General features: G+C 42.4%; 1 protein-coding gene across 1 annotated transcript in view; it reads left to right on the plus strand.

Moving 5' to 3' along the window:
- Nucleotides 1-18447: 18447 nt before the first annotated feature.
- The window catches only part of LOC144737840 (uncharacterized), a 55974-nt gene continuing 53002 nt past the window's right edge, over nt 18448-21419 (plus strand). Inside the window, exon 1 of the mRNA XM_078620714.1 lies at nt 18448-18930. Coding sequence (XP_078476840.1) covers nt 18448-18930 — 483 coding nt within the window. The remainder of the gene's footprint in view (nt 18931-21419) is intronic.

Raw genomic sequence — 21419 nt, forward strand, 5'->3', positions numbered from 1 at the left:
GCCTCGCTGTTTGTCTCCGGAATGATGACGGATTGGTGCCGCGGGACGCAGCATCTCATCCGACAAGCGTTGCAGCAGCTGGGTGATGGCATCCGTGAGTTCGTCAACTTTCTCTTCAAGTTGAGGCCGTCTCCATCGTGGTCTCCTCCCTCTGCGCGTGCTGTGGGTTGCTCATGGCCGAGGTGGAACTGCATGTTGAATCGGGTGTAGACGTTATTTTAGCAACATTTAAGTACAGTATTGTGTTTAGAATGCGTCTCGACAAGGAAGGTGACTTGTTGGATCAGAGTTTTTCATCAAAGGCGTTATCCCATCACGGGACATAAACATGCTGCCGATATAACAGTAACAGAAGCAACTACAGCAGCTACGAAACCGTTCGATGGCAAAGCAGCGACTTCTGCTCAAACTGCTGCCCGAATGTTTGTGGCCGGCCCTGCTCTCGTGGGACCCCACACGTTAATAGATATAATATAGATGATCCTGCGAGGAACCGGTGCCTGGAGCGTGGTCAAATTCTTCAAAAGAAGCCAGGGACCTGCCTAATCCTTCAAGGCTGCGGTGCGAACCCTTGACGCCCAGAAATGCACAAGATTCTACCATGGGCGAGGGACGGGCGTCGAGAACCAGGTCAAAATGCGCAAGGTTGCGCTTGTAGGCTCCACGCAAAATATCAATACTGTATAGTGCTATTCGGTGCCATTGCGATGTAACATTCTACCAGCAGTGGGCAGCTTGATTCTAATACGACCATGGTGCGATTGTAATAATTTTGATGCGATTCTAAATCTGGTACCACCCAGGCCGCATTTACGACTCCCGATGTGCATCTACATTTAACATACATTCTAGCTCAGTGTTATTCTAATACTACCAAAGTGCTATTATAATCGTTTTAATCCGATCATAATCCTGCACCCCTCGTTCGCATATCCGACCACCGGTTCGCATGTCCAAAGGCCATAGATGCATATTACATGCATACGAGCACAGTTCGCTTGCACGTACGCTATACATACATATGCGCAGAGTGTGATTTTAATACGATCACGTTGAAATTATACTATTTGTAATGAGATTATAATACCGTACCTCTGTTTTTGCTGCTATAAATGATGAAACTAGTTTATAGTAGTTTAATGTTTCGTGTTATCGTTTATAGTGTTACAGTTCACATGTCTTAGTGTACAGGATTCCCTGTATACTTGATGATTAGGGACCGTAACGTTGTGAATCGATAAATAAACGGACACACATTTGTTAAAAAAACGTTTTTATTCATCTGCAATCATTTTTAAGTCAAAACTCGAACCGAATGTATTATGTCCTATGTTCAAACAGTTACAATACAATGCAAACCATATCCGTTCCAGGAATACCAACGCGTTAAAGTATCATTCCCCATTATTTCCTTATTAGTTCACCACATTTGTTCACTGTGTGTCTATGTTGAAGTCAAGGCCATATATCCAACGAACGCGTCATCAATGTACATCCTGAAATCGGTTATTTAAGTGTCCTTAAATATGATGCTAAAATAAATGTTAACACTGGATTAAACGTGCACGTCGTAATCCCTCCCTCGCATTTACGACTAACGATTTGCATTTGCACATAACATACATTCAAGCACAGTAAAATGCTAATACTACCATATTGTTTTCTAAAATTTGAATGCGATTCTTGCCATTTACCCTCCACAGTTCACATATCCGACCCCCGGTTCGATTGAACAGATAATTTACATACATATGTGTAGATTGCGATTTTAATACTTCTAATAAGATTTAAATAACGTACCTCCGTTTATGGTGCTATAAATTATAAAACCAGTTGATATTTCTTTTGTCGTTTAATGTTTAGTGTTATTGTTTATAGTGTTATCAATTTACATGTTTTTTTAAGTGCAGGTGATTCCCGGTATACTTCGGTATTTTGGACCTGAACGTTGCGAAACGATTCATAACGAGGACCTTTCCCCACCAGAGCGCAATCCGCTGATGAAAAGAACTCGGGGCAGCGGGAACACGTGCTTCCATGGGCAGTGGGGGACAGGGCATGGTTGTATTGCCTACAGGTGCCACTGGGAAAATCCAAGTTGCTCCGCCCATGGCGGGGACAGGTACAGGTCATAGAGGTGGGTGATGTAAAGACAGTGCGTCAACTAAGGGACAAGTGGTGACAACAAGATAGAGAGAGTTCGAGAAGGGAAGGCGAGACCAAGTGTGTGCGGAGGTTCACGCCGAGAATGAGAGAGGGGGAGGAACGAGGTTTGGGGCTGTGTGGCTGGTTGCTGTCTCGTCGTCGTCGTTGCTATATCGTGACGCCTGGGGTCTGAAACCGCGTCAAAGGCTAAATAAAAGAACCCTCTGCAGTCTGAGTCCGGAGTCATTACAATTGTAACGACTAGCAGTTGCCGCCCGCTTCGCGGGTGGTGTGTACATGCTTGGTTGGTGGGGAGTTGAAAGTGGCTGGACACAATATACATGTTTTGGTGATTGTTTTATGTTTATTTTTGTGAGGTTATATGAATTTTTATGAGACGCTCAATCGAAAATATTAAAGAATGCAAATTATTCAAACTAGCAGTCGCCACCCGCTTCGCGGGCGTTGTGTATATCCTTGGTTGGTGGGGAGTTGAAAGTGGCTGGACACAATAGACATGTTTTGGTGATTGTTTTATGTTTATTTTTGTGAGGTTATATTAATTTTTATGAGACGCTCAATCGACAATATTAAAGAATGCAACTTATTCAAATATAGAATGCAACTTATTGAAATATCTGGCGATACACGATATTCTTCGTGTACACTCCGTCTTCCTCCTCGTCGTCAGGTCCGTCAATAAGCGCCTTGATGTTGGGTCTTGCCGTGACTCGCGATAGTGCCACGTACAGTTGGCCGTGCGAGAAGCATGGCGTTGGTAGATATAATCCCAGGTTGTGAACAGTTTGCCCTTGCGCCTTGTTGATGGTCATCGCGAATGCTGGGACAATGGGGAACTGTTTGCGCCGAAGTCGAAATGGGAAGTCCTTCGTGTCCAATTGGAGGCGGATATGGTTGTTCTCAAGCAGCGAGTCCAAGACCAAGTGTGGGTACTCGGAAAGCTGCAGGAGGTCGTCAAAGTCCGACAGAGCGATCCCACCTGCCGTGAGGAACTCGTGGAGGCTGTGAAGGGTCTTGAACTTTACCATTTCTTTTATTTTCTTTGATGCTGCTAATCCTGCATAATGCACGGGTATACATAGTACTAATCACATACCTGCATTTCCCATTTTGCAATAATTGCAATAATTTTGCTGCCCGTCTAGAACAAGTAACCTTAATGTCTAGACGCATTCTAAACACAATACTATCCTTAAATATTTAATTAATTTACCCACCCAGCAGCATAACAAAAGGCGGCTTAATCCTAGCTGGCTTATCTACATATGCCATCTACATTACAAAGGCTCAGTTCCCGCAGCAGCACTGACCTTCTCACAACTCCTCCTCTCCCGCGGCCCTTCCTGGCTCCTCCCCCCTTAACCAGTATATAAGATCGTACTTCTTGGGACTTCTCTCCACTTGATACAGATTTTTTGCTGTGACAGTTTTACCTGAAGACGGAAGCTTGTGTTGCCTCCGAAACGTCGTGATTTTATTTTTTATTAATTTTAATTTCATTTTTTACCTACGTGACTTTACCGAAAGAACTAAGAGTATGCAGCTCCACCTCGGCCATGAGCAACCCACAGCACGCCCAGAGGGAGGAGACCACGAGGGAGACGGCCTCAACTTGAAGAGAAAGTTGACAAACTCAACGGATGCCATCACCCAGCTGCTGCAACGCCTGTCGGATGAGACGCTGCGTCCCGCGGAACCAACCAGGCGAGTAAAGGAAGTGCTGAGCCCGAATCGGAGGCCGCCACCCAAACATCAGCAGCAGTAGATCGCGTGATTATAATAGGACCACGTTGTTATTATAATAATTTTAATGCGATTCTATAACGCGCACCTCCCAGGTTGCATTTACGACTCACGATGTGCATCTACATATAACATAATTCTAGCTCAGTGTAATTCTAATACGACCATAGTGTTATTCTAATCATTTTAATGCGATCCTAATCCTGCATCCCCCAGTTCGCATGTACGACCTCCGGTTCACATGTTCCCAAGGACATATTACATACATACGAGCACAGTTCGCTTGCATGTACACTACACGTAAATATGCGCAGAGTGTGATTCTATTACGATCACATTGTGATACTAATACTTCTAATACTAAAACAATTATAATAAAATAAAAATAAATGAAAATAACTCAATTAAATCACGACGTTTCGGAAGCAACACAAGGCTCCGTCATCAGGTGTAACTGCTCCAGTAAAATTACTGTAAGTTATTCAAGACACGTGTTTTTTTATATCGGGTGCTGGGCAGGGAGGAGCCAATGAGTCTGGGGGGGGGGATGGTTTTCTCCCCCCCCACTCATTGGCTCCTCCCTGAATAGCTTTTTTCACACGCTACAGAAGTTACACCTGATGACGGAAGCTTTTGTTGCTTCCGAAACGTCATGATTTAATTTAGTTATTTTCATTTATTATTATTTTTACCTACGTTACTTTACCGAAAGAACCTAAGATTATGAATCCTTGACACGGATTCTGAAACGATGGAGTTAAACACTCGCTGCTTGGCCCCATCGACAGCAGCGAAGGATGTCATATACCGCCCCATTTACGAGTTGGCTGTATAATGTGTCTAGTTGAAGGTGCTAGGTGTTGTCTTCTTCTAACAGCTACGAACGTGCGTGTGTTGTCTGTTTTTACGATTTGTCCATTGATGTTGTTTTTTTTGCGGCGTTTTTTTTAGTTCTGTCAATTGAGTGTTGCAGTTTGTTTAAGAATTCGTCACGTGAGCGTGGTGTTTTGCTTGTGGGAATTTCGCTTCGTTATACGCAGGGAGGTGGTCTTCCGTGATGGGATGACGCCTTTGATTAAAGCCTCTGATCAAACTCACCCGATTGACGCCCTTGATCGTCGCGTTTGATCAACTCTGATATGGTATACTCTCACATGTTAAGCTCTATCATAGTGAAACATAATATTATAACCTATGAACTACAACCTATCCATTGTAACGCTGTAAAAGAATATCACCCATTGGGTTTCACTCCCTCGTCGAGAAGGCCGCTCTCTTCCTTTTCTAAAGTTACATGCTAATATCTCACGTGAACATCACTAGCCCCGGCCACTTCTTTATGACCTGAGGTCTACACCCATTTCAAACGTTTTAAAACAGTCTACCTGAGCAGCAGACCATGCTTTCCCACATGACGGACGCTTGTGTTGTGCCCGAAACGTCGTGATTTGTTTATGCCTATGTGACTTTTAATTAAAGAACCAAAGAGTATATAATAGTATAAACTATGAACTACAACCTCTCCATTATAACTCTGTAAAATACTATTAATTTTTACAGTGTATAATCACGTAAATGGAGGTATGGGATTAGAATCGCATAAGAATCATTAGAATCGCACTGTGCTTATTTTAGAATCACACTGTGGTCGTACGTATGGTAAGTGAATATGCGAACACGGGGGTAAAATATGCAGGATTAGAATCGAATTACAATTATTCGAATCCCACTAGTCGTATTAGAATCACACTGTCCACTGTTGGATAAATGTGTCGTATCAATCGAATCGAAATATACAGAATATATATATATATATACACACGTACAAAGTTTATAACAATCACACATTATAACATTTATACAATACACATGATTAAAAAAAAAACTTTTTAAACATTTCTATTCATTTTTTTTAAACTGAGAATGTCGTTGTCCATGTGGGGAGATGGAGCACAGTGGAACGTATCGTCTAAGCTGCTTTTCGGAATCCGTGTGATCACCCAGTCACATCGCCTAACTCCAGTGACAGCACCTTACCAAAACTACATCTCCCCAACAAGGCAGCCTTACCGATGCTGTGTATTATGTTTATGGGATAAAAGAGGTGTGTATTTTCCCATACGCCTTGCCCAAAAAGACTGATTGTACGCTTAACAGCCTAGCCTGTAAACCACCATTGGTGATAGCGTTGTTTGAGAGCAGCTATTAAAGTCGTTTTGGCAAACGAGGTGGTGGCTGGCCAAACCATGCCTCGCTGTTTATCTCCGGAGTGATGACGGATACACACCAGACCAAGCGGAGACCATGTACCCGATCGGATTTTGGTTACTGATGTTAGAGTGATTGTGTTGCAAGTGTGGTCACTACGCGTCTGTACGTGCTCACTCCCGAAGCTTGGCGGTTTTTGGCAACACCACGGGGCTGCGTTCACTTTAAATCGAGGACAATGGAGGGCATGGGGAACGTGTTTTTCCATTTATTCAAAATAAGCGCACAATTACACACTGAGATGCACTTACATATTCATGCATGAAGCACAATGGGCACATTACCCTTCGGTATGTTAATAGACATGCGGATTGTGCATTCCAAAATTAACTTTACAATGCAAACATCCTGAAAGACAAAGGATTGGATCCTAGGGGGGGAGTTATAAGGCGGCTCAGAAGAAGAGCTCAATGCCATTTTGAGAGGGAACTTGATGAGGTTGGACGCTCGACTCGTCGCACTGCTGATCGCCCTTCAACCGCGAGACAACGCAGCCTGGCGATCACAATTGCTGTGTCGACAGTTAGGCGACTTTGCGTTCGGAGAGTTCGTGGCGACATCTTCAGACGGGTTACAGACATCGATATACCGTGAATCTCCAAGTAAGTGTCTATTTTCGCAGATAAACTCTTAACCGTGTTTGTCGTCACATTTACGGGATTTGTTTGCGTCTCGGGTTAGACGCGAGTGTCGTTCTTGTTTCAGTCATCACATCTTCAGAGTCATCAGAGAACACACACGGGCGAGAAGCCATTCCTGTGCTCTGTGTGTGGGAAGACATTTGCACAGTCGTCAAAACGGAACAGGCATCAGAAGGTCCACGATGATAGGAAGCTGAAATTAAAAGGTGAAATTCAAGGTGCTGAAATAAGTCCTGAAGATAATTCCACCTTCGATCCCATGCAGTTGGATCCCGAGAGATGGCTGGATGTAATGGAGTGGCTCGAGGATCAAACCGAGAGCTCTGGGTGACTGAAATATAATGTTGCATGCGGTTATACCTATTAAGCCGTATCGAGTACTTTTGTGTGTAATTTTGACCATTTTAGTTTTACAGTTTTTGTGAGAGTTTAATGACGTGCCCAGTGGTGGTTTGGAATGTTATCGGATTACTTGCCGAAGTGGTGTGATGAGCACTGGTTGTGAGATGGTTCAATTGTAGTCGTTAAGTGTTCCTGTTGAGCTAAAGTTGGAATGCGTCTGTAGTGAGATCTTTACTCAACATTTTAAACGTTTTTTCAAGAATCTAGCTTTTTTTAATTGGTATTAATCGATTTTAGATAGCCGATTTCAGGATGTACATTGATGACGCGTTCGTTGGATATATGGCCTTGACTTCAACATAGACGCACAGTGAACAAATGTGGTAAACTAATAAGGAAATCATGGGGAATGATACTTTAACGCTTTGGTATTCCTGGAACGGAAATGGTTTGCATGGTACTGGAAATGTGTGAACATAGGACATAATAAATATTCCCTTCGAGTTTTGACGTAAAAATGATTGCAGATGAATTAAAAACGTATTTTTACAAATGTTTGTCAGTTCTTTATTTTATAATGTTCCTAGCAAAAACATGTTCAGAAAATTTCAGGTGGAGGATCTCCGTCACACAAGTGTGCCCTTAACCGGCAGCATCTTGGCTGTCTACCCGATTAACACGTGTTCCTTGAGGGGAAAGGTCCCCGTAGTTAATCTTTCATCAACGTACCAGTCCCTAATTCCGAAGTATGTCGGGGATAAACTGTACTTTATTACATGTAAACTGTAATACTATAAACTATAACACTAAACATTAAACGATTATAAACTAGTGTTTTAATTTTTAACCATTTAAACGGAGGTAAGGTATTATAATATCATTAGAATCACAGTGTGGTCGTATAAGAATCGCTAATATGTATGTATAGTGTACGTGCAAGGATCGGATAAAAATTATTACAATTACAACATGGTCATATTACAATCACGATTTTCACTGCTAGATGTCATCGAATAACAAATGACGGAATATATTTATATAAATACACGCACAACCCCATCATAAACTCATGAGATTATGAATCGTTACAATTATTATAACAATCACAAATTGTGGCAAAGCGAAATTTCCACAAGCAAAACACCACGCTCACGTGGCGAATTCTTAAACAAACTGTAACACTCAAGTGACAGAACTCAACAAAAAACGCCGCAATAAAAAAAACAACATCAATAGGCAAATCCTAAAAACAGACAACACACGCACGTTCGTAGCTGTTAGAAGAAGACAACACCTAGCACCTTTAACTAAACACATTATACAGCCCCAAACAGCCAACTCGTAAATGGGGCGGTATATGACAGCCTTCGCTGCTGTCGACGGGGCCAAGCAGCGAGTGTTTAACTCCATTGTTTCAGAATCCGTGTCATCTCCCGGCCACAGCGCCTTACCCAAACTACATCTCCCCAACAAGGCAGCCTTCCCTATGCTGTGTATCTTAGCAGCATATTTACGGACGCACTTGAAGATAACAATTTCGTCTAGAAAAGGCAGGCGACTTGTTCTACCAACACAATTTAAAATTTCTATCCGAAACAAGTATGAGTTCATTCATGAGTTGTATTCACTAAGCCCCGATTGCACTAACCTACACACAGTCATGATTAATCAAAGTAAACATTAGTCGCTCATCCCAGCTCAAACATGATCATAGCAATTATTTCCAAATCGAGAACAGGGCACGTCCACAAACTCTCAAATTGTAAACTAACATTTGGAAACTCTAACATTATAAACTCTAACAATATAACCTTAAAACTATGAACTATACATTGTAACGCTTTAAAATAACACTACAAACTAGTGTTATAGTAAACTATAATGCTGTGAACTCTAACAATATAAGCTATGAGCTATACATTATAACACTATAAAATAACATCATAAACTAGTGTTACAGATTAGAACAAATTGAATTCTTAGCTTCACACCGTGGTCCTCTAAGAATCACACTATGCTCGTGAGAATGTAACATGTATGTATGTAATATGTATGCATGAGTTATGTCTGTATGTAGTATGTATGCATGTAAAATGTATGTATGTAATATGGACGTGCGAACCAATTGTGGAATATGTGAAACGGAAGGTGCAGGATCAGGATGGGATTAAAATTATTTGAATAACACGTTGGTGGTATTAGGATCAAACTTTTTGGTTCTTTCGGTAAAGTCACGTAGAATGGAAATAATAAAATAATCAAAACATAATACAATTATTCTCACGACGTTTCGGCCACAACGCAAACAGCCGTCAGTTCGCATATCCAACCCCCGGTTCGCAAGTCCAAATGGCATGCATACATATTACATACATACGAGCACAGTTCACATGCCCGTACACTACTATACATATGTAGAGAATTTCCCAGGACGCACTCGGAGACGAAGGAGAGGTTTAAGGGCTTTCGCCGAGGGTTTATTAAAGTTATTGACCTACACCAGGTGTAACAACTTCCCAGGGGTGAGGGATGCCGGGCTCGGTCCCACTGGTCCCCCCGACACAGTCGGCTGCCCCGTGCTGCCTCCTCTGCGCCGACCGCAGCCACCTCCAGCCCTGGCGCTGCGCTCTGTCCTATCCCGACTCCCTTGCCCCTGGCTCCCCGTTCTACCTGACTCCGACTTCAGCACAGACCCCGATGACGACACGGGCTCTACTTTCTGCAAGCCGCTAATGAAAAGAACACGGGGCGGTGGAAACACGTGCTTCCATGGGCGGTCGGGGACAGGGCATGCTTGTTTGCCCACAGGTGCCACCAGGTATATCCCCAAGCTGCTCAGTCAATTGCAAGGTACGGTAGAAGTCATAGAGGTGAAATGGCTGCAGTGTGTAAATGTAGTTAGGGTTGCCGCCGTTGGTTCGTCCACCCATCGCGCCTCAAGACTTATGTCCGTCCCCACCCAGACAGCTCACCCCCATGTCCTGTACAGCCCAAGTCTGGTTTGCCCGACGTGGTGGGGCACTCGGCAACGGAAACCGTACGCCAAAGGAAATGTGTTGTGCCGCCCACAGTTTCCGAGCCTCTGAGGCCCGGGGTGCCTCAAGGATCCGCCACGTGCGAGGAACCGGTGCCTGGAGCCTGGTCAAATTCTTCAAAATAAGCCAGGGACCTGCCTAATCCTTCAAGGCTGTGGTGCGAACCCTTGACGCCCCGACATGGACAAGATTCTACCATGGGCGAGGGACGGGCGTCGAGAACCAGGTCAAAATGTGCAAGGTTGCGCTTGTAGGCTCCACGCCCAATATCAATCCGGCATATATTCGGTGCCATTGCGATGTAACATTCTACCAGCAGTGGGCAGCTTGATTCTAATACGACCATGGTGCGATTTTTATTATCTTGATTTGAAGCTTTCGTGACTGCAGGAATCCATACTATTTGGTTCTTTCGCTGAAGTCACGTAGGTAGAAAAATAACAGATCACATTATTTATCTATATTATTTTGTCTACCTATATGACGTTACCGAAAGAACCAAAGAATATAGCTACAGTATAATGCAAATCAAGTCACTTCCAGGAATACCAAACCAAAGTATAATTCCCCATTGATCTCCTTATTAGTTCACCACGTTTGTTCACTGTGCGTCTGTTTAAGTCAAAGCCAAACATCCAACGAACGCGTAATCAATGTATATCCTGAAATCAGTTATCTAAAGTCGCGTATTACCATCCAAAATAGCGATATAAAGGAAAAAAACAAGTAAAATATATCGAATAAAGTTGTAACAACAGACTCATTCCAACAGGAACACTTGACCACGACAAGATTGTCAGTAATTGAACGGTCTCACAAACACTGCTCCTCGCACCACTTCAGCAAGTAATCCGATATTAGAAACTACCAACTGCACGTAACGAAATATTCTAACAAACTGCAAAACTCGAGTATCAAAATCACTGATACATCAATTGTAACGTATTACTTGGTCTAAAACATACACAATTGCACACAATGTGGCTTAATAGGTCTCACCAAACCCAAAATAATTTCAATTATCCTTTGCTTTAGATTTGAATTTCGAGCCACTCCATTACATCCAGCCATCTCTCGAGATCCAACTTCATGGGCTCGAAGGTTGAATCTTCTTCAGGACTCATTTCAGCACCTTTTTTGTAACCGGGCCCTGCTCTCGCGGGACCCCACACGTCGTTGGAAATTATTGCGATGATCATGTCTGAGCTGAGAATTAAGTGGCTAAAGATGACTTTGTTTAACCATAACTGTGTTTGTAGGTTAGTGTTATCGGAGCTAAGTGGATACTACTCATGAATTAACTCGCACTCCTTTATGACCGACAATTGTACTCATTTTGGTTGATCGAGTAGAACAAGGCACGTGCCACGTATAGACGAATTCTTATCAACAATAGTGGCCTAAAATATAATGCTAAAATAAACGTTAACACTGGATGCAACGTGCACCTATTAATCCCTGCCTCGTATTTACGACTAACAATTGCACTTGCACATAACTTACATTCAATCAAAGCAAAATGCTCATACGACCACATTGTTATTCTAAGAATTGTAATGCGATGCTAACCCTTCACCCCCCACAGTTCGCATATCCGACCATCGGTGCGCATGTCCAAAGGCCATACATATTACATACGTCCATACGAGCACAGTTCGCTTGCACGTACACTATACATACATATGCGCATAGTGTGATTTTAATACGATCGCGTTGTAATTATAATACTTGTGTAGAGGAGTAGAGGAGAGTGGTGGCGTCGCGTGCGCTGTCCGGTGCGATGACGTCACGGGACGTGGGGTCGCGCGCGCTGGGCAGTGCACGTGACGTCACGCCTTTTAGGGTATTTAAGGGATACCCCGTGACGAAAGCGGGGTCACTATAGGAACGGGGATAGTAAACAGGGTGAAGAGGGAACCAGTGGGTAGAGAGAGGGATCGAACAGGGAGTCTGGGGAGAAGCCGGTGGTAGCCGTAGAGGTGCTTCTCTCTCCGCTCGGTGGAGTCGGCAGAGTCCACGATCCGACACGAGAGAGAGACCGGAGCTAGCCGGCAGGGACCCGGACTCAGAGTAGGACCCCTAGCCCCTGGGAGTTGTGTACCCTGCTGTGTAGTATGGATAAGTGTTAATAGACCCTGGCGGAAGCACCTAACTTACCTCCGTCTCCGATTACGTCCGTCGGAACTACTCAATACTTGTAATGAGATTATAATAGCGTACCTCTGTTTTGGTATTATTAATGATTAAACTAGTTTATTGTATTTTAATGGTTCGTGTTATCGTTTATAGTGTTACAGTTCACATGTCATAGCGTACAGGATTCCCTGTATACTTAATGATTAGGGACCGTAACGTTGTGAATCGATTTATAATAGGGACCGTCCCCTCCTGAACCACACATGTTAATGGGGAGACAGCCAACATGATGCATGTTAAGGTCAGACTTGTGTGACGGAGATGCTCCTACCTGAAACTCGGCTCCAATTTTTTTTGCTATTAACAGTTTTTGAAAATAATGTTTTATTCATCTGCACAGTGGTAGTTTGTAATGTTATCGGATTACTTGCTGAATTAATATAGTCCGGAGTCATTACAATTGTAACGAATCATTATTTCACGGGCTAATATTGGGTTTTTGCGATTATTTTATATATTCATACTGAATATTGCTATTTGATGCCATTGAGATGGAACATTCATCCAGCAGTGGACAGCTTGATCATAATACCACCAAAGTGTTATTCAAATAATTTTAATCCCATCCTGATCCTGCACCTTCCGTTTCACATATCCCACCATTGGTTCGCATGTCCATATTACATACATACATGTTACATGCATACATACTACATAGAGACATATCACATGCATACATATTACATACATACATGTTACATACTGACGAGCATAGTGTGATTCCTAGAGGACCACGGTGTGAAGCTAAGAATTCGAATATCACACTTCAATGTAGGGTGTTCTAATCTGTAACACTAGTTAATGATGTTATTTTATAGCGTTATAATGTATCGCTCATAGCTTATATTGTTAGAGTTCACAACATTATAGTTGACTATAACACTAGCTCATAGTTTAAATGTTATATTGTTAGAGTTTATAATGTTAGGGTATTCAATGTGAGTTTACAATTTGAGAGTTTGTGGACGTGCCCTGTTCTCGTTGGACCCGACACGGATTTGGAAATAATTGCTATAATCATGTATGAGCTGGGATGAGCTACTAATGTTTACTTTGTTTAATCATAACTGTGTGTAGGTTAGTGCAATCGGGGCTTAGTGAATACTACTCATGAATGAACTCATACTTCTTTTGGATAGAAATTTGAAATAGTGTTGGTAGAACAAGTCGCCTGCTTTTTCTAGACGAATTGTTATCTTCAAGTGCGTCCGTAAATATACTTGCTAAAATACACAGCATAGGGAAGGCTGCCTTGTTGGGGAGATGCAGTTTGGGTAAGGCGCTGTGGCCGGGTGATGACACGGATTCTGAAACAATGGAGTTAAACACTCACTGCTTGGCCCCGTCGACAGCAGCAAAGGCTGTCATATACCGCCCCATTTACGAGTTGGCTCTTTGGGGCTGTATAATGTTTATAGTTGAAGGTGCTAGGTGTTGTCTTCTTCCAACAGCTACTAACGTGCGTGTGTTGTCTGTTTTTAGGATTTGTCCATTGATGTTTTTCTTTTTATTGCGGCGTTTTTTTGTTGAGTTCTGTCACTTGAGTGTTGCAGTTTGTTTAAGAATTCGTCACGTGAGCGTGGTGTTTTGCTTGTGGGAATTTCTCTTTGTCACAATTTGTGATTGTCATAATGATTGTAACGATTCATAATCTCATTAGTTTAAAATGGGTTTGTGCGTGCATTTATATAAGTATATTCCGTCTTTTGTTATTCGATGACATCTAGCAGTGAAAATCGTGATTGTAATATGACCATGTTGTAGTTGTGATAACCTACCTAAAGTTATGGTTAAACAAAGTAATCTTGAGTTACTTAATTCTCAGCTCAGACATGATCATCGCAATAATTTCTAAAGACGTGTGTGGTCCTGCGAGAGCAGGTCCTGACTCCAAACAGCTGGGCAGCATAATCGGAAGTAGCTGCGTCGCCCTCGAAATGTGAGGTTGCTGCTGTTGTTGTCGCTGCTGTTGTTGCTGCTGTTGTTGCTTCTGTTGCTGTGATATACGCATGGAGGTGGTGTTCTGTGATGGGATGACGCCTTTGATTAAAGCCTCTGATCAAACTCACCCGATTGACGCTCTTGATCGTCGCATTTGATCAACTCTGATATTGTATACTCTCACATGTTAAGCTCTATCATAGTGAAACATAATATTATAACCTATGAACTACAACCTATCCATTGTAATGCTGTAAAAGAATATTACCCATTGGGTTTCACTCCCTCGTCGAGAAGGGCGCTCTCTTCCTTTTCTGAAGTTACATGCTAATTTCTCTGCATTCACTTTAAATCGAGGACAAAGTTTTTCCATTAATTCAAAATAAGCGCACAATTACACACTGAGATGCACTTACATATTCATGCATGAAGCACAATGGGCACATTACTCTTCGGTATGTTAATAGACATGCGGATTGTACCTTCCAAAATTAACAATCGAATGCAAATATCCTGAAAGACAAAGGATTGGATCCTAGGTGGGGAGTTATAAGGCGCCTCAGAAGCAGAGCTCAATGCCATTTCGAGAGGGAACTTGATGAGGTTGGACGCTCGACTCGTCGCTCTGCTGATCGCCCTTCAACCGCGAGACAACGCAGCCTGGCGAGCACAATTGCTGTGTCGACAGTTAGGCGACTTTGCGTCGGGAGAGTTCGTGGCGACATCTTTAAACGGGTTCCAGACATCGATATACTGTGAATCTCCTAGTAAGTGTCTATTTTCGCGGGTAAACTCTTAAACGTGTTCGTCGTCAAATTAGCGGTATTTTTTTGCGTCTCGGTTAGACGCGAGTGTCGTTCTTGTTTTAGCAGTTAACAAAATCCAAAACTCAACGCTAAACATCATTGCGGCCGATAGCGTACATTTGACTCGATAACACCGCTGCTGTTACTACGCTCACATGGAGCAGAGACGCTCTCCACAGCCCCACGCACACGGAGTCAAGAAGCCATTCAATTGCTCTGTGTGTGGGAAGTCCTTTTCACGGCCATCACATCTTCAGAGACACCAGAGAACACACACGGGCGAGAAGCCATTCCTGTGCCCTGTGTGTGGGAAGGCATTTGCACACTCGGTAACTCTTCAAGACCATCAGAGAACATAATAGATTCCACTCTAAACGGAGTTACGGTATGACAATGTCATTAGAAGCATTTTGATCGCTCATATGTATGTAAAGTATACATTCAATCGAATCGGGGGACGGATATGCGAACTGTGGGGGTTTGCAGGGTTAGAATCGAATTAAAATTATTCTAGTAACAATATGTTCGTATGCGCATTTTACTGTGCTTGAATATGTGTTATGTGCAAATGCGAATCGTTAGTCATAAATGCTAGGCAGGGTTTAAAATGTGCATGTTTAATCCAGTGTTAACGTTAATCCAGTGTTAGCATTGTATTTAAGGACAATATTGTTAATATCAATTCGTCTGGACATGGCACGTGCCTTGTCCGTCTCGATCAACCAAAATGAGTACAATGTCGGTCATAAAGGTGTGCGAGTTCATTCATAAGCAGTATTCGCTGATCCCCGATGACACAGACCTACACACAAACAAAGTACTCTTTATTAAATTAATTATCAGCTCAGACATCATCATCTCAATCATTTCCAAAGACGTGTGGGGTCCCGCAAGAGCAGGGCCTGGCAACAAATATCTGAGCAGCGGAAGCAGCAGAATCAGAAGTAGCTGCGTCGCCCTCGAAATGTGATGTTGCTGCTGCTGTATTTGCTTCTGCGTCGATCAAGATTGACGCTCTTGATCGTCGCATTTGATCAACTCTGACATTGTAAACTCTCACATGTTAAACTCTAACATAGTGAAATATAATATTATAACATATGAACTACAAACTATCCATTGTTACGCTTTAAAATACGATTAACTGTTATAGTGCAGAACCACATAATTGGAGGTATGGGATTATAATCGCATACTAATCATTAGAATCGCACTGAGCTAATTAGAATCACACTGTGGTTGTACGTATGGTAAGTTAATATGCCAACCGGGGGTAGGATATGCAGGATTAGAATCGAATTACAATAATTCGAATCCCACTCGTCGTATTAGAATCACACTTTCCACTGTTGGATGCATGTGTCGTATCAATGGAATCGAATAGCCATATAAGTATATACAGTATACACAAATAAAGAGTATAACAATCACACATTGTAACATAGATACAATAAACATTATATAAAAAACGTATTTACAAATATATATTCCACTTTTTTAAAACTCAGAATGTCGTCGTTTATGTGGGGACATGGAGCGCAGTGGATCGTATTGTCTAAGCTGCTTTTCGGAATCCGTGTGATAACCCAGTCACATCGCCTAACTCCAGTGACAGCACCTTACCCAAACTACATCTCCCAAACAAGGCAGCCTTACCGATGCTGTGTATTATGTTTACGGGATAACAGAGGTGTGTATTTTCCCATACGCCTTGCCCAAAAAGACTGATTGTCCGCTTAACAGCCTAGCCTGTAAACCACCATTGGTGACAGTGTTGTTTCAGAGCAGCTATTAAAGTCGTTTTGGCAAACGAAGTGGTGGCTGGCCAAACCATTCCTCGCTGTTTGTCTCCGGAGTGATGACGGATACAAACCAGACCAAGCGGAGACCATGTACCAGATCGGATTTTGGTTACTGAAGTTAGAGTGATTGAATTGCAAGTGTGTTCACTACGAGTCTGTACGTGCTCACTCCCGAAGCTCGGTGGTTTTTGGCAACGCCACGGGGCTGCATTCACTTTAAATCGAGGACAATGGAGGGTATGGGGAACGTGTTTATCCATTTATTCAAAATTTGTTATTGATAAGAATTCGTCTGGACATGGCACGTGCCTTGTTCTACTCGATCAACCAAAATTAGTATAATGTCGGTCATACAGGAGTGTGATTTCATTCATGAGTAGTATTCACACAGCCCCGATGACACTAACCTACCTAAAGTTATGGTTAAACAAAGTAATCTTGAGTGACTTAATTCTCAGCTCAGGCATGATCATCGCAATCATTTCCAAAGACGTGTGGGGTCCTGCGAGAGCAGATCCCCACTCGGAATCGGAAGTAGTTGCGTCGCCCTCAAAATGTGATGTTGCTGCTGTTGTTGTCGCTGCTGTTGTTGCTGCTGTACTTGCTTCTGTTGCTGTAATAAACGCAGGGAGGTGGTGTTCCGTGATGGGATGACGCCTTTGATTAAAGCCTCTGATCAAACTCACCCGATTGATGTCCGTGATCGCCGCATTTGATCAACTCTGATATTGTATACTCTCACATGTTAAGCTCTATCATAGTGAAACATAATATTATAACCTATGAACTACAACCTATCCATTGTAACGCTGTAAAAGAATATTACCTATTGGGTTTCACTCCCTCGTCGAGAAGGCCGCTCTCTTCCTTTTCTAAAGTTACATGTTAATTTCTCTGCATTCACTTTAAATCGAGGACAAAGTTTTTCCATTTATTCAAAATAAGCGCACAATTACACACTGAGATGCACTTACATATTCATGCATGAAGCACAATGGGCACATTACTCTTCGGTATGTTAATAGACATGCGGATTGTGATTTCCAAAATTAACAATCGAATGCAAATATCCTGAAAGACAAAGGATTGGATCCTAGGGGGGAGTTATAAGGCGGCTCAGAAGCAGAACTCAATGCCATTTCGAGAGGGAACTTGATGAGGTTGGACGCTCGACTCGTCGCTCTGCTGATCGCCCTTTAACCGCGAGACAAAGCAGCCTGGCGAGCACAATTGCTGTGTCGACAGTTAGGCGACTTTGCGTCGGGAGAGTTCGTGGCGACATCTTCAGACGGGTTCCAGACATCGATATACCGTGAATCTCCAAGTAAGTGTCTTTTTTCGCGGATAAAATCTTAAACGTGTTCGTCGTCAAAATTACGGGATTTTTTGCGTCTCGGTTAGACGCGAGTGTCGTTCTTGTTTTAGCTGTTAACAAAAAACGCTTAACATCCTTGCGAACGATAGCGTAATTTTGACTCGATAACACCGCTGCTGTTACTACGCTCACATGGAGCAGAGCCGCTCTCCACAGCCCCACGCACACGGAGACAAGAAGCAATTCAATTGCTCTGTGTGTGAGAAGTCATTTTCACGGCCATCACATCTTCAGAGACACCAGAGAACACACGCGGGCGAGAAGCCGTTCCTGTGCTCTGTGTGTGGGGAGGCATTTGCACGGGAATCAACTCGTCAAACTCACCAGAGAACACACACGGGCGAGAAGCCATTCCTGTGCTCTGTGTGTGGGGAGGCATTTGCACAGTCATCACATCTTCAGAGTCATCAGAGAACACACACGGGCGAGAAGCCATTCCTGTGCCCTGTGTGTGGGAAGACATTTGCAGACTCATCAACTCTTCATAGTCATCAGAGAACACACACGGGCGAGAAGCCATTCCTGTGCCCTGTGTGTGGGAAGACATTTTCAAAGTCATCAAATCTTCATAGTCATCAGAGAATACACACGGGCGAGAAGCCATTCCTGTGCCCTGTGTGTGGGAAGACATTTGCAGACTCATCAACCAGGAACAGGCATCAGAAGGTCCACAATGATAGGAAACTGAAATCAAAAGCTGAAGTTCGAGGTGCTGGAATGAATCCTGAAGAAGTTTCCACCTTCGATCCCATGCAGTTGGATCCCGAGAGATGGCTGGATGTAATGGAGTGGCTCGAGGATCAAACCGAGAGTCAGGGATGAACAAATATTACGTCAGGTGGTTATACCTTTTAAGCCGTATCGAGTACTTTTGTGTGTAATTTTTACCATTTTAGTTTTACAGTTTTTGTGAGTTTAATGACGTGCCCAGTGGTGGTTTGTAATGTTATCGGATTACTTGCCGAAGTGGTGTGATGAGCACTGGTTGTGAGAGGGTTCAATTGTAGTCGTTAAGTGTTCCTGTTGAGCTACAGTTGGAATGCGTCTGTAGGTACATCTTTACTCAACATTTTAAACGTTTTTTCAAGTATATTGCTTTTTTATTGGTATTAATCGACTTTAGATAGCCGATGTCAGGATGTACATTGATGACGCGTTCTTTGGATATATGGCCTTGACTTCAACATAGACGCACAGTGAACAAATGTGGTGAACTAATAAGGAAATCATGGGGAATGATACTTTAACGCTTTGGTATTCCTGGAACGGAAATGGTTTGCATTGTTCTGGACATAATAAATATTCCCTTCGAGTTTTGACGTAAAAATGATGAATTAAAAACGTATTTTTACAAATGTTTGTCCGGTCTTTATTTTATAATGTTCCTAGCAAAAACATGTGAAGATAATGTCAGGTGGAGGATCTCCGTCACACAAGTGTGCCCTTAACCGGCAGCATCTTGGCTGTCTACCCGATTAACACGTGTTCCTTGAGGGGAAACGTCCCCGTAGTTAATCTTTCATCAACGTACCAGTCCCTAATTCCGAAGTATGTCGGGGATAAACTGTACTCTATAACATTTAAACTGTAATACTATGCACGAAAACACTAAACATTAAACTATTATAAACTAGTGTTATAATTCATAACCATATAAACGGATTTAAGGTATTATAATATCATTAGAAGCATTAGAATCATAGTGTGGTCGTATAAGAATATCTAATATGTATGTATAGTGTACGTGCAAGGATCGGATAAAAATTATCACAATTACAACATGGTCATATTACAATCACGATTTTCACTGCTAGATGTCATCGAATAACAAACGACGGAATATATTTATATAAATACACGCACAAACTCATTATAAACTCATGAGATTATGAATCGTTACAATTATTATAACAATCACAAATTGTGACAAAGCGAAATTCCCACAAGCAAAACACCACGCTCACGTGACGAATTCTTAAACAAACTGCAACACTCAAGTGACAGAACTCAACAAAAAAACGCCGCAATAAAAAGAACAACATCAATGGGCAAGTCTTAAAAACACACAACACACGCACGTTAGTATCTGTTAGAAGAAGACAACACCTAGCACCTTCAACTATACACATCATACAGCCAACTCGTAAATGGGGCGGTATATGACAGCCTTCACTGCTGTCGACGGGGCCAAGCAGAGAGTGTTTAACTCCATTGTTTCAGAATCCGTGTCATCACCCGGTCACAGCGCTTTACCCAAACTACATCTCCCCAACAGGGCAGCCTTCCATATGCTGTGTATTTTAGCAGTTATTTACGAATGCACTTGAAGATGACAATTCGTCTAGAAAAGGCAGGCGACTTGTTCTACCAACACGATTTCAAATTTCTATCCGAAAGAAGTATGAGTTCATTCATGAGTAGTATTCACTAAGCCCCGATGGCACTAACCTACACACAGTTATGATTAAACAAAGTAAACATTAGTCGCTCATCCCAGCTCAGACATGATCATAGCAATTATTTACAAATCCGTGTCGGGTCCCACGAGAACAGGGCACGTCCACAAACTATCAAATTGTAAACTCACATTGCATACTCTAACATTATAAACTCTAACTATATAACCTTTAACCTATGAGCTATACATTGTAACGCTTTAAAATAACACTACAAACTAGTGTTACAGTAAACTATAATGTTGTGAACTCTAACAATATAAGCTATGTGCGATACATTAAAACGTTATAAAATAACATCATAAACTAGTGTTACAGATTAGAACACCGTACATTGAAGTGTGATATTCGAATCTCATTCGAATTCTCAGCTTCACAACGTGTTCCTCTAAGAATCACACTATGCTCGTGAGTATGTAACATGTCTGTATGTAACATGTATGCATGTGACATTTATGTAATATGGACGTGCGATCCAATTGTGGGATATGTGAAACGGAAGGTGCAGGATCAGGATGGGATTAAAATTATTTGAATAACACTTTGGTGGTATTAGGATCAAGCTGTCCACTATTGGATAAATGTTCCATCTCAATGGCATCAAATAGCAATATTCAGTATGGATATGTAAAATAATCGCACAAACCC

This window comes from Lampetra planeri, chromosome 74, assembly GCF_965212315.1.
Source record: "Lampetra planeri chromosome 74, kcLamPlan1.2.h2, whole genome shotgun sequence".
Classification (NCBI taxonomy): domain Eukaryota; kingdom Metazoa; phylum Chordata; class Hyperoartia; order Petromyzontiformes; family Petromyzontidae; genus Lampetra; species Lampetra planeri.